The sequence below is a fragment of the Oreochromis aureus genome, linkage group 2, assembly GCF_013358895.1.
Source record: "Oreochromis aureus strain Israel breed Guangdong linkage group 2, ZZ_aureus, whole genome shotgun sequence".
NCBI lineage: Eukaryota > Metazoa > Chordata > Actinopteri > Cichliformes > Cichlidae > Oreochromis > Oreochromis aureus.
Genome location: NC_052943.1, coordinates 8,547,974 through 8,560,710, shown reverse-complemented (window position 1 = coordinate 8,560,710; position 12,737 = coordinate 8,547,974). Strand labels below are relative to the sequence as shown.

At 41.3% G+C, this 12,737-nt stretch overlaps 1 protein-coding gene across 2 annotated transcripts in view; it reads right to left on the bottom strand.

The window, feature by feature from the left end:
• nlgn3a (neuroligin 3a) overlaps window positions 1-12,737 on the bottom strand; it is a 128,582-nt gene that overhangs the window by 99,909 nt on the left and 15,936 nt on the right. The window contains exons 2-3 of one of the 2 annotated variants that reach the window (XM_031745243.2): window positions 4,961-5,669; window positions 3,823-3,882 (exon numbers count right to left, since the gene is read on the bottom strand). In XM_031745243.2, the coding sequence (XP_031601103.2) occupies window positions 3,823-3,882; window positions 4,961-5,432 (532 nt within the window). In that variant the 5' untranslated portion in view covers window positions 5,433-5,669. The remainder of the gene's footprint in view (window positions 1-3,822; window positions 3,883-4,960; window positions 5,670-12,737) is intronic. The other variant, XM_031745248.2, reaches the window with a different exon arrangement.

The window sequence follows — 12,737 nt, the reverse complement described above, 5'->3', positions numbered from 1 at the left end:
TTTGGGATAAACAAAGAACAGAACAGAGATATTGAGCCTTGGATTGACTGGGGAAGCTGGACAGCACAGCAGCAGGAGGCCACTGAATAGGAACTTCCTGCTTAGGTCATGCTTTGCATCTCAAGTCAGCGCGATTGCATCTGCTGGCCGGCAACAGCCTTCCCTCACCGGGGTCATCAAACATCCCAGATAGATAATTGTAAAAGATCATAGGAGCAATTTTCTCTAAAACAAAAACAAGGGGCATCTGCTCTGTTTTCGAATCACACAAGCCAATATTTGTTCTTGTTTTCTTGGAAAGTTTTTGCCCTGTCTGCTTGGCGTACAGATCTCCTCGGCAGCACTCAGGGAGCAGCCCCTCCTTCCTCGAGGCAAGCACAGTCAGCCAACCAACAGGATTACCATGGTGTGTTACTGTTTGTTGCGGCCCTGCTGCAGTCTAACCAGGACTGGGGCTCTTATACAGTTTTCACATCTTTCTAGCATCTGGAGGTCATCTGGTAAGATGGAGAAAAAAAACTGTACCATGTTTCTTCTGGGGTAGTTAATCTACAGGTTTGGCAACCGATCGGACTGTTCAGTACTGGCACTGAGCTGAGTAACACATGGCAGCCTGCTGCCTATGAGGGCTGCATAGGAATGATAGTTGAGTGGTCCAAATCAAGCCAAAACGTACAACAGATTTTGCTGCACTTATCTCAAATGGACTCATGATGAGGGATGAATTTAGGAGTCGGAAAGGTTGATCTCAGAGTGTCTCTCAGAATCAGCGTTATTCAGAGACGTGAGCATGAAGGACTCTGAGGACGGGTTTTACAAGCAGGCTGCAAGCAATGAAAGCGACACGCTGTAAAACCTGGTACGAAATAATGTGAGCATTATACAAACAAGAAGCGCACGGTGCAGCAGGAACGTATTATAACCAGAACTCCACCTCGTCGAAAGCATGTGAATTTACAGGTCTTTTTTTTTTCGTGTTTGTCGATCAATTTAACAATGCAAAGCTCTTTTACAGATAAACATTGACCTCGTCGGGGTTTGTCCTCACAAAATTGACCCATCTGCAGCCAATCTAGCACTCTGAGGCTGAATACTGCTTAGCTGAGTCCCCGCACATCATTACCCCCCTCTTCACTCCATTCACTCTGACTCAGAGCAGGAAAATGACTGAGTGATATAACCAAGGCTCCAGTGTCTCCAGCGCCGTCGCTGCTCCGTGCTCTCGGTACGTGCTGTAAAGCCACATCAGAGAGAGCAAAAGAGCAGTGGGCTACGGTGCTGATGTTGCACATTAGATCACCTACACATGACCTCAAACGCTACCTGCTCGGACATCTTGGATTTGTGGCACTTCGGTAGAGGGCAGAGACCGTGTCTGTCTTTCTCGCTCGCTCTTCCAGAGCAACACTGTGGTCAGTGCAAACATCAGATTGTTTATGAACAAAGAGAAACGCTCTGGTGAATTAGCCCTGTCAAAATTAGCTGCAAAACCTGCGCTCACTCTAACAATCAACCATGCTGGTATTGAAAAAATAAACAGCTAGTGCAATCTGTATTTAGCTTTATGTTATTTTTTTATTTAAGGAGTCTTTCTTTGATCTTTGTTCAGGGCACTGCTAGAGAGGTTTAAAGGCTTTCCCTCTGTTTAATGGAGGAAAATGAGCCGCAGCTTTGATATCAGTGCATCAGATGTTTTACTTGCACAATGCTCTGCAGGACGCTAATGGCACAGAATCCATACGATAGGCTTTCTCTATTGTTTGTTGGAAATGAATCCTTTATAACTGAATTCTATAACCTCATATTTAACCATGATTTTTTTTTTACTGTGGGTTTACTATGCAAAACACTGTCTGAGTCATTGTATGGGAAGACTTTACCTCATGCACGCAGGAATCTTATTACGATCACATCCGATGTGTCTTTTAGGGATTTGTACTTTTCTCACTTGATCAGCATCACCACTACAGCAAAGGTGCTTCATGCCATTTACTCAGCTCCTGTCACAACTGCATACTGTTGCTTGGCAACAATCACACAACCATTTCATCCAGAATCACCTTTTTTCTTTCTGAAAATCAATTACGGTTACAGATTGGAAAATTGGTAGTGGAGACGTTATTGGTACTGAATATGAGCAGTGTGTATGACTCTACTGCATTATACCGGGCTGTACTGCAAAAACATAAAACCTTGTGTGTGCATATCTGTGTACATGCACAGAGATACACTTGGTTATAGTGCATTTACATATAATTTTACAGAGAGGATTTAACCAAAAGTAGGAACTAAAGAACAACAATTAAAAATATATATTATCATTCACATGACTCATGAAATGTTTCCTCTTCAAATTCCATTTTTTTAAAAAAAATCTTCCTTGTTCGAAGTATTTATTTATTTATTTATTTTATTATGACCGAAACCAAAGTGCGCCTGGTAAGAATGAATTATGCTTCATTTTCTCGGGTGAGTCAGCAAAAGCTATGGTTAGTGGAAGCAGTTTTAAAAAAAGGTGAATATCATATAAAGAGTTTCCATAGACTGAAAATGATGAACTTTGTGTTTATAACAACAGAGGAACTATACAACAGTCAGCTCTCTGCACAATAATATGTCAGAACAACCAACATATAAAACTTATGATAAACCATTTTCTCATTACCAAACACGGGGAAGATAATTGAAAAATTCCAACTGGAAGGGGAATATTAAATAGATATTTCTGTGTATATTCCACAACTGGGACTAATTCAGAAGCAGAAGTGCCTGAAGGGCTAGTCTGTCTCGAACAAAATTGGTTTACCAAAGCTGAATGTACGAGGCACAGAGTGAGGCCAAGAGCTGTCTCCTGCCTCCGTGGAAATCAACAGCAGAGGTCTCCCAGCTGAAACGGAATCTTTACTGTGCAGCGAGATATGCTCAGGATCACAACTTTAAGGCTACCTGGAAGGGCCCCCGGTGCCTTAAGGGAAAGCTGGGAAAATTAACACTCTTTTGTCACCAGTGGTTCTGCTTTAGCCGCTGCTAATAAAATTGTGATGTGCTTTTCCGTGGCTGCGCGTGAGGCCATTTGCCACACGGATAGATCAAAGCTGTCGTTCCAGTAAAACACCCCACCGCCCCTTATTTGAACAATGGGAATAATCAATTTGAGATAGAGGTGGCGTTACACTTTTTTTGGTGAAAATTAAATCAACCGCTGATGCTGGGGTGCTTTCAGGTGTCGTGCTTGACGAATACTTTCAATAAGCGGCTTAAGTGCCGTCTGAAACGTGACTCAAGTTCCTTGTGTAGCAAATTAACATTTCAGGGATAGCTTAAAATATTAAAAATATTCATTTAAAACGGCATTTATGCTTCTGATTTAATCAACAGTTGGATTTACCTTTAAACAAATGCACTTTAAACATGAACAATCCACACAGTGTTGTGAAAAAAAACACAGGTTATCAGTAGACATCACAATCTATCGCTGAACAAAAATTCTGCTGCTTATTTGGAGACCTGCAGTTTTACTCCTTGACTTCAGCTCGCACATTTAAACAACACAACAAGCTGAACACACACACACTTACTCACACAGGCATGCAGCACAGCACAGCCACTCACTCATCTTTCACACTCATGTCAAGGTTGATCTGAGTCACAAGTCCCATGTTCATCCCAATTAGCACTTTGATTTGGGAGTTGATAGGTGGTGATATTGGCGGCTTTGGAAGGATGCACCCATCACTCTCCTCTCTCTTTCACTCTTTCAATTCCTCCCTTTCGTTCCATGTTTTTCTTTTTTCTTTTTTTTTCTTTTTTTTTTTTACATACCTCCTTTTCTACACATTTTCTTGTTGGGTTTCCTGGCACATTCCTTGGATATTCTTTTGACTGTAAAATGAATGGAAAAACTACAAAATAACAGAGAGCTCTGGAAAAAATCGCATGTGACATGCAACAACTCAGACTGAGTTAGAACCCGTCTTCTCCCTCTTTCCCTCCTCCTCCCACCCTCCCGGTCTTCATCAACAACAAGAACAACAGAGGACCTTTTGAAAAAGTAACTGGGGTGTTGCTGCAGAAATATTCCAAAATGGTGGAATGAATTTGCTGCACCCTGGGACACAAGAAGCCCATATTCACATGCACTTCTATTTAAGACCCATTACGACCACACGGAAGGCAGACAGGCTAGTTTGTGGAAGATTTTGGAGCTCACATCCGAATCTGTTAAGTGTTATTTGACGTTGTATGTGCGACTCTCAGAGCACTTAAGATTTCAAGCCCATTTTCCTGTGTGGCTCTCCTTCAAGTGATAAAGAATAGGGGCTGTTTAAAAGAGATATATAGAAATCAAACACTTTTAGCAATGTGAGTCTTCACAAATTCCCAATCTGTGTTTGCCTTTTTGCACAAAGTCTCCTCTTGCATTTCTCTTTGTGGAAAGACAAACTAGAAATAGAAAGGAGAGTAAAGGGTCTTACATAGGTCAGGCTGATGCCACAGGCCTCTCATGTACCAGACAGAATATTTCACCAACCCTACAGAAGATCATTCACTTATGAGGCAGGCTACTAATTGCTAATATCCCCAGAACAATCAAGACAGTGAGGGTAGGAAGGTGCACCGAGTATTTCCAATCTGTTTCATGTCTGATTAGATTTCGTTTTCTTTTATTTATTTTTCTCAATAAGTCATATTTAAGAAGTCATTTAGTCATCAAAAGAGGAACCTCTAACAGTGGCATGGAAGGGGAGAGTTGATGAAAAGACTAAATGAGAGATCTAGTCAAGATGGGATGTCGGATGATGGACACGGACACAGCATGCGCTAAACAACGGTTCATGCTTCGCGCAAAAAACAAAGGTGGCACAAATCTTAGAGAAGAAGACAGAAGGAAGTGGGAAGCAGAGACAGGAAAGAAGAGGAGGAGAGGTTTGGTTTCTTCCTGTGTACTCGACACACTCACCATCCTCTGTTGGAACATAGATGTTTAGGTAAAGACAATCCTCATGTTGATCTTGTATGTATGTGGTAACTATATCCAGGTTGAAAGTGAACCATATCGGCATCATTATCTCTGGCACGGCATTGTGTATATTTTGAGGGCAGACAGGAGCAAAATGGGTGGCGTTCTTGATTCCTGACCAGGAAGATGGAGGCTCCGGGGGCATGAAGCGTTTTTCTCCCACGGGGGAGGCAGCGTACGGAACCCCCAGATACTGGTCGACCGGCCCGAGAATCTCGCTAGGCAGGGGGACCCTCACCCCTCTGAGTTTCCCATACTGTGTGTTCACAGTGGGGTGGTAGTTCTGACCGCTCACAGCCGCAAAGCACCAACAAAAACTTAACACCCACAAGGACACGTTGAAATTGGTGCAATTATAGGCACCGTGCCAGTTCTGCGAGGGGAAACGATTTCTCCCGGGAGAAAACCACATGGTCCTTGTGAGCGAGTACAAGTGCAAGTGACCAACATACAAGCCAGGGCACCGCCCTCAGCAAATGCACAGGCTTCCCACTCAGCCCTGTAGTCCAGCCACCTGAGGGACAGTCATCAGCTGGGATACTGGAGCCCACCAGCTTACAGATGAGACAGTCAAAGTTGCGCAGTTCCTGTCTGTGGCGAGGTCCTTATTCACTGTCCTCCCTCCGCTCGTGAGATCTTCTAACCAGTGCTACAAAAGAAGAGGACAGAAAAATTAATGACAGTTCCTTGAAAACCCACTAGTTTGCTCCCTTTTCCAATCAGTCATTTTTATCCACTTGTTGAGTCCTTTTTTATTTTTTAGTCATGACATAAAAATGGCTCACATAAACATGACAGAGCTCTTAGTGCAATCATCAATCCATATAATCAAGAACCTGTCTTTGACTTGGATATTGCAATTAAGTGTTGGGTAACTTGTCAAGATGTACCAAATAATGCTAACAGGACAATTGAAGTGTGAAAGCCATCAGCTGTCAGTAGGTAATTATTCTCTACTTTACAGTCTGACGTTTATATTAACAGTTAATATTTAGACAAAAGGCAGTGGTAAAACTAGCAGTAGGAGTCATACACGCGTAATAACACGATAAAAATTTCATGTCATTTTTAATGTTGGCAGCCTTTTCACTGCGTAGCCCTTTGGAGTAGTTATGCACAAGGTATAAATTAAATGTCATTCTTGTTGTTTGCTCATTCAAGAGATCACTTTTTGGGATGAACACAAAAGAGGGGAGGGGAGGATGTTCGCTACAGGCAGCAGGTCCCTCCAGTGACAGCGCTGCAAATGCTAATCAACAGTCCCAGGGTGAACCAGTAACAACACCTTCCCACGCTGCTTGATCAATTTTCAATTTCTGTGGCTTAGGGTCCCTCTCAACCTTGTGTGCCTACTGCAGAGTTTGCTCTAATAACAATGGAGAAGAAAAGCCAGCATTTAGAGGAGGATATTGCATTCCAAAATGACTGTGTAAATGATTTATAATGTATCAGCAGCCGTTGGAGGGCACCTAACCGCTGAGAGAAACCAATCCTGACGTTTCTGGAGGTGCTGTTATCGCTAGGCAGCTATTACCATCCGCCGCAGCCGTGGATCAGCAGACAGTCTGCCGGTGAAATCTATATGCTTAGTTGTATATGCAAAACCTCACTTCAGATCAAAAACATAATGCATACGTGCATGCACATATTTAGTAAATACCTAAAATCAGGCCACTTTCAATGATATTTGGATAAATGGAACATGTGTGCTGGACAATTCTGCTCAGAGACTGCGGCACACAGACTCCCTGTTAAATGATAATACACGAAAAAAACATCCATATCCAATGTGGGGACTAAAAGGTATTCATTGCTGGGGGGCAAATGGTAGAAAAGGCTTCAAAATTCAAAAAAAGCCAATCTGACAAAGTCAGGTCCCTGCTCAGTAGGATCCCTGTACCAGAAGCAAAAAAGCTATCTCACTTCACTCATATATATATATATATATATATATGTGTGTGTGTGTGTGTGTGTGTGTGTGTGTGTGTGTGTGTGTGTGTGTGTGTGTGTGTGTGTGTGTGTGTGTTTGTGTGTGTGTTTGTGTGAGTGTGTTTTATATAAAGCATTTTGTTTATTATGTAAATTTTACACAAGACATGGACCTACAATAAACCAATTCCATAGCATTCAAAGGCCGAGCTAATGTGAAACACTTGAACATAATCAGATATTGTGAAAACACAGCTCTATAAGAAATAACCTGCAAAAGCATGATAAATAAAAACCACACTGTAAGAAGTTTCCCCATTAACTAACAGCAAAGCACCGTCAGCTACAGCAATCAAATTTGAACTCCTATTTTACAGTTATTGTTTTCTATATCAACAGCTTATTACTGTAAAAGAATTGAAAAATCACAGTACTTTGCCATATACAATACAAGTCTCACATTATAGTTTTGATAACTTGCCTGCAACCATACTGAAAGGTTTATTACTGTAAAATCTAATAACATGTACTTGAACTTCCTGCACTCTTTACACTGCACAGTTATGGGAATGCTGCCATATTCAAGATGAGAACTAACCAAATGCTAAGTGTTTTGGTCATTGTGGCTTATTTTCTTGACCAAGAAACCATGACCTGCATCTCAAGTAATTAAAGCTTAAACACAAAGTAACTAAACTTAAAATCACAGAACTTAAATAAATTATTGAAGCTTAACGTTGGCTCTTGTGTTCACCGAAGAAAAAGTACTGCATTATACCATAAATACACACAGCAGCTTGCTGATGATTTTTTTTCCTGCTTTTTAAAGTAATTCGTTACAATGTTGTTCTATTCAATACAACAGCCTTGCGCGAAATCCTACTATATGGATATATATTTTAGAGATACACTAAAATAAATTTGCTGTACGTCTAACAGTCACTCCACCTTATTCATATCCAGCCTATTAATACCAATAAAATGTTGTCCACATCCTTTACAAAAAATAAAAGCACCACAAACTATACTTTTAAATTACCATAGGGTCAAATAAATACCACTACAACTATTTCTAAAACAGATTTTTCCTAGTATTCTAGTCTTCATAACGGCAGGATACATTGCAGTAAAGCTAAGTAAATAAGTACTATTAAATTCTAATGACAGCAGCTAATGGCCAGGCCTATATGTCAGGTTGTTTTTCAAAAACAGTTTCTGCTTCAATTGCACATGATTTGTGTTTGATTTCAAGTTATGCCATAAAAAAGCTCCACATATTGATTCCCTGAAAAAACAGAAATGCTTGACAAAGGAGGCTTCATAAAGGCCATCCATTCACACATTTGCAGATACACAGATAGTCAATTTTCCATCGCAATTTTAAATGAAGTCTTTTCTGTTTGGATTTTCTCACACCATCTGAGAACAGGAGTGATGGGACTAATTCTAGTCAAGATAAAATACATCAGGTCAAACTTTTTAATCAGGACATAGCAAGGACATAGGACAGTGTGATGGAGTGTGTGTGTTTAGAGGACACACAGCACAGAGGACTTCATCAGTCTCTTCTCCAACAGCATCTCAGAGGTCCTCCGCTTTGATCTCTCTACCTGCTGAAGCACTGCCAAGGGAGAAACAGAGAGAGAGAGCGATTGCATGAGTTCTCCCTCATCATCCCAGAAATATTGATCGTCTCATCACTGTGGCCTTGCAGCCCGTAATAAATACAGCTGGAGTGATGGAGGCGGAAGGAGAGGGGGAGTATGGGTAGGTGGGTGCTGTGCTGACTCTAAGTCAGGTTATTAGCCCTTAATGCAAGACGGCACTCCACCAAGTACATGCCATTAAACACCCTCCTCCCCAATTCTCCAGTGCCTGATTAATGGGACATGTTAAATTCTGGCAGTCCAAATCATATTTAGCATTATTCAAAATGACCACACTGGTGCATCATGTGAGTACAGGTCTCATATATAGAAGAGAAAAAAAGTACATTTTATTTCTCTTTATATTGGTCTGAGTCCAGAGCCGTGCACACTTACTGTAGAAGACCCTTTGTTCTCCTACAGCAGAGAGATTTCTGCATCGCAATAAAAGTCTGAGCCAAATGTACTCCTACGCTCCAACATCCCTTAGAGAGAGGCTGAATGGACTCTGATAAAAAAGGAACCAATAAGAGTTCTGAGTAGATGGAGCATCTGACTCGCCACACTCTGTTATTATAGTAACTAGTCTGCAACAAAAGCATTCACAAAAGCTGCATTAGTCTTCTGGAACATCTAACTTCAAATGAAGTGAGCCATCCCGACCTCAGAGGGTGTAATCAGTGATTACAAATGCAGCGCTGTTACATGGAAACCGAGGGACAATGTAATGTGATGCAAAAAATGATTAGGGCAGCCCACTGAAGGTCAGCGTTTTAAAGCATCAATCGAAGATCGCCAATTCAACCCAGATTCTCTGAGTTGCACATTCGATTACCCGTGTGACATCACATGCTCATGGTCAACCAGTGGGAGGAGCAAAAATCTAAGATAGAGTGTTACTATTTTCCATCCATCCATCCATCCTCTGCCACTTATCCAATTCAGGGTTGCACGGGGGCTGGAGCCATTTGGAAAACTTTCAAAAACTCAGGCAGAGCTTGTCTAGCTTGTCTGGAGCTTGACGGTGCTTGTCAACAACAATGTTGTGTGCTACCTGGATAATTATACAAATCATTGTAATACCTTGGTATTATCATGAAAGGATGGGCAAAATAAGTAAAAAATAAATAATGAGTAGACATTTAAATCATTATACTGAATGAGCTAATCCCATTTTACAGACAAAACTCTTGTGCTTTTAAGGAACAGTCGATATAATGGAAAGCAGACCAAAGTAACCAGGTGGTAACTTTAGCTTGAACTTGTTAAAAATGTCTTCATCTTTGATTTGTGCTACCGAAAGATGCTAAGGCCACTTTTTGAGACAAGCTCTTTTTATGACAGGATTACTCTCTGGTCTCTTTTTTTTTTCAATACTGTGAAAAATACATATCTCTCTAAATGGTCTGCTTACACATGTTTGTTTCAAATATGCAAGGGATCTTTATACACCAAAATCAGTGATGAATGTATGCACACTGTGCATGTGTTAGCTCACAGACACACTCTTTATATAAGCTCCTGGGCTTGACAAAAACAGCATGCCATATTAAATCAATGAGATTGGCATGTTTCAGAAACAACATTCACAAAATGTCAAAACCAAACTGCGGCATCATAAGGCTCCTGCTGGGAACCAGTGCAGTGAGCAATAAGGGGCCACTCTTCCCTTCTCTTCCTTTTTTCGTCAGACAGAGTTGTGCAGTCATTATTACTTAGGAGATTTGGCACTAAATCAAGGACAAAAACGCGGCACATACTGACTGCTAATCACCGCGGTGATGCTGACATATTTTTAAAGAAGCAAATGGGAGACGACAATGGTGCGGCTGTGGCCACCTGCTAAGCTGTGCGTCTCCACCCCTTCCCCTAAGTGCTGGATAAAGGCGTCCATGACTATCATCACCAGCCGAGCAGTCAAGGAAACGCAGAAAGATGGGCTTAGCAAGCCAAATAAAGACAGATTCCAGGTGAGCACGTGTTGAGATGAATTCTGCGGCTGCACAGCAAATAAATAATGGCCATTCTGTTAACTGCTGACGGTGCTTGAAACAACTGTTTGCTCTTCGAGACTTAAATGATAGGGACAGATTTGATCTAGAAGTTTTAAAGCTGCGAGTCGAGCCAGAGAGCCCATTCTTACATCTATATTGCCTCTTTCTCTTTCACTTGAATTTGTGTGTGTGTGTGTGTGTGTGTGTATGACTCTGAGTGTCAGATACAGTTTAGTAAGTAATATGATGTGGGAAACAATATGTGGGGGTACAGGGATATTAATCAGAGCTAACCATCTCAATTAGATGGGAAAGGACGGAGGAGTTTACATTTTAAAAAAATGATATATACGTAAATTTCCCAAACAGTTCATCATCCCAACTCCTATTGATCCCCTACAGAGTCCCACAAGACACTCCTACTGAAAAATCTTAAAGTAGCTAATCACTCAAGTAGCCCACAGGGATTCGTCGAGAAACCGCAGGGGCAAGTGTTGGGTCCGTCTCTAATCTAGCCGTATGTAAACACATTACGGCTTTACACATGGCATACTCATTATCCAAGCTCCCACAGATGCCGATTGCAGGGAGAGATCTGTTCTCTTGACAAAGTCTTTTGTGTGCAGTTTCCATCACCCTGCCAACACAGCTTCATAGCACTGCTTACCAAAGAGCAGAAGATGAAGGTGGCCTGAGTTAAGTCTTTGACCATAACAGTGACAATTAAAATCCTGTGATTTTGTTTATGTAATGCTTTTCACTTTTCACTGCATAACTGTGTGATTACATATTAATGTTGATCCTTTAAGTCAAAGATGCCTTTGTCACGGACAAAGTCGCACAACAGCGAAAATATTCTCATTAGCAATATGCAACATACACTTAAATGCTGGAGTATCATTATTCTAAAAACACATACACTCGTCAGTATCCCGTTTACTAGCAAGGCACATCTCACTCATTCGGATCTCCTTTTGCCTTCAGAACTACCTTAATTCATTATAGTATAGATTTAACCTAAGTTCAGGAAACATTTCTCAGAATTTTTGTTCCTATTGACATGAACGAGTTACAGACTTGCTGCAGATTTGCTGGCTGCACATTCATGATACCAGTCTCCCATTCCACCACCTCCCAAAGGTGTTAAGATCTGATGACAGCTGAGTACAATGAATCCATTGTCATCTTCAGGAAGCCAGTCTGCGATGATTTGGGGTTTTGTGACATGGAGCTTTATCCTTCTAAAAGCAGTCATGAGAAGATGTGATCACAGGGGTCATGAAGGGATGGACATCATCAGCAAAAACACTCAGGTAGGTTGTGGTGTTCAAATGATATTCACTTGGTATTAATTGGTCAAAAGTGTTACCAAGAAAATATCCCAATACCATCATACCACCACCACCATACCATCATATCACAGCCTAAGTTGTTGATACAAGGATGGATGCCAAATTCTGACACTATCATCCAAATATTGCAGCAGAAATTGTGACTTATCGGGGGATGTTTTCCAGTTTTCTTTTGCCCAATTCTGGTGAGGCTGTGGTAATGGTAGCCTCAGTTTCCTATTCTTAGCTGACTGGAGTGGTACCCGGTGTGCTCTCCTCCTGCTGTAGTCCAACTGCTTTGAGGCCAGAGTGCTTCAAGCTTCCTAGCTTGAAGCACTCTGGCCATTCTCCTCTGACTTCTGGCACCAAGAAGACATTTTCGCTCTGAAAACAGGATATTCTTTTCTTTTGTGGACTAATCTCTGTAAATCCTAGAGATAGTTGTGTGGGAAAATCCCAGTAGATCAGCAGTTTCATAAACTGCTGAACACTGCCACGAGCAATCACATTCAAAGTAACTTTAATCGCCTTTCTCTGATGCTCAATTTGAACTTTGGCATTTTGTCTTCATCATATCTACACGCCTAAATGCACTGAGTTGCCTCTGATTGGCTGATTTTGTTTTAACGAGCAGTTGAAAAGGGGAACCTCGCAACATGCCTGTTGAGTGTTTATAATTTTGGTGTAGAAAACAATGTAATCACTCATTTAGGTGGTTGGTGGGTAGTCATTTAGCTACTTGACTATGTAAATCAGCGCATTAGAAATGCAACCATGGGATGTCCAATTTACTAAAACGAACATTTTTCTGAATGTT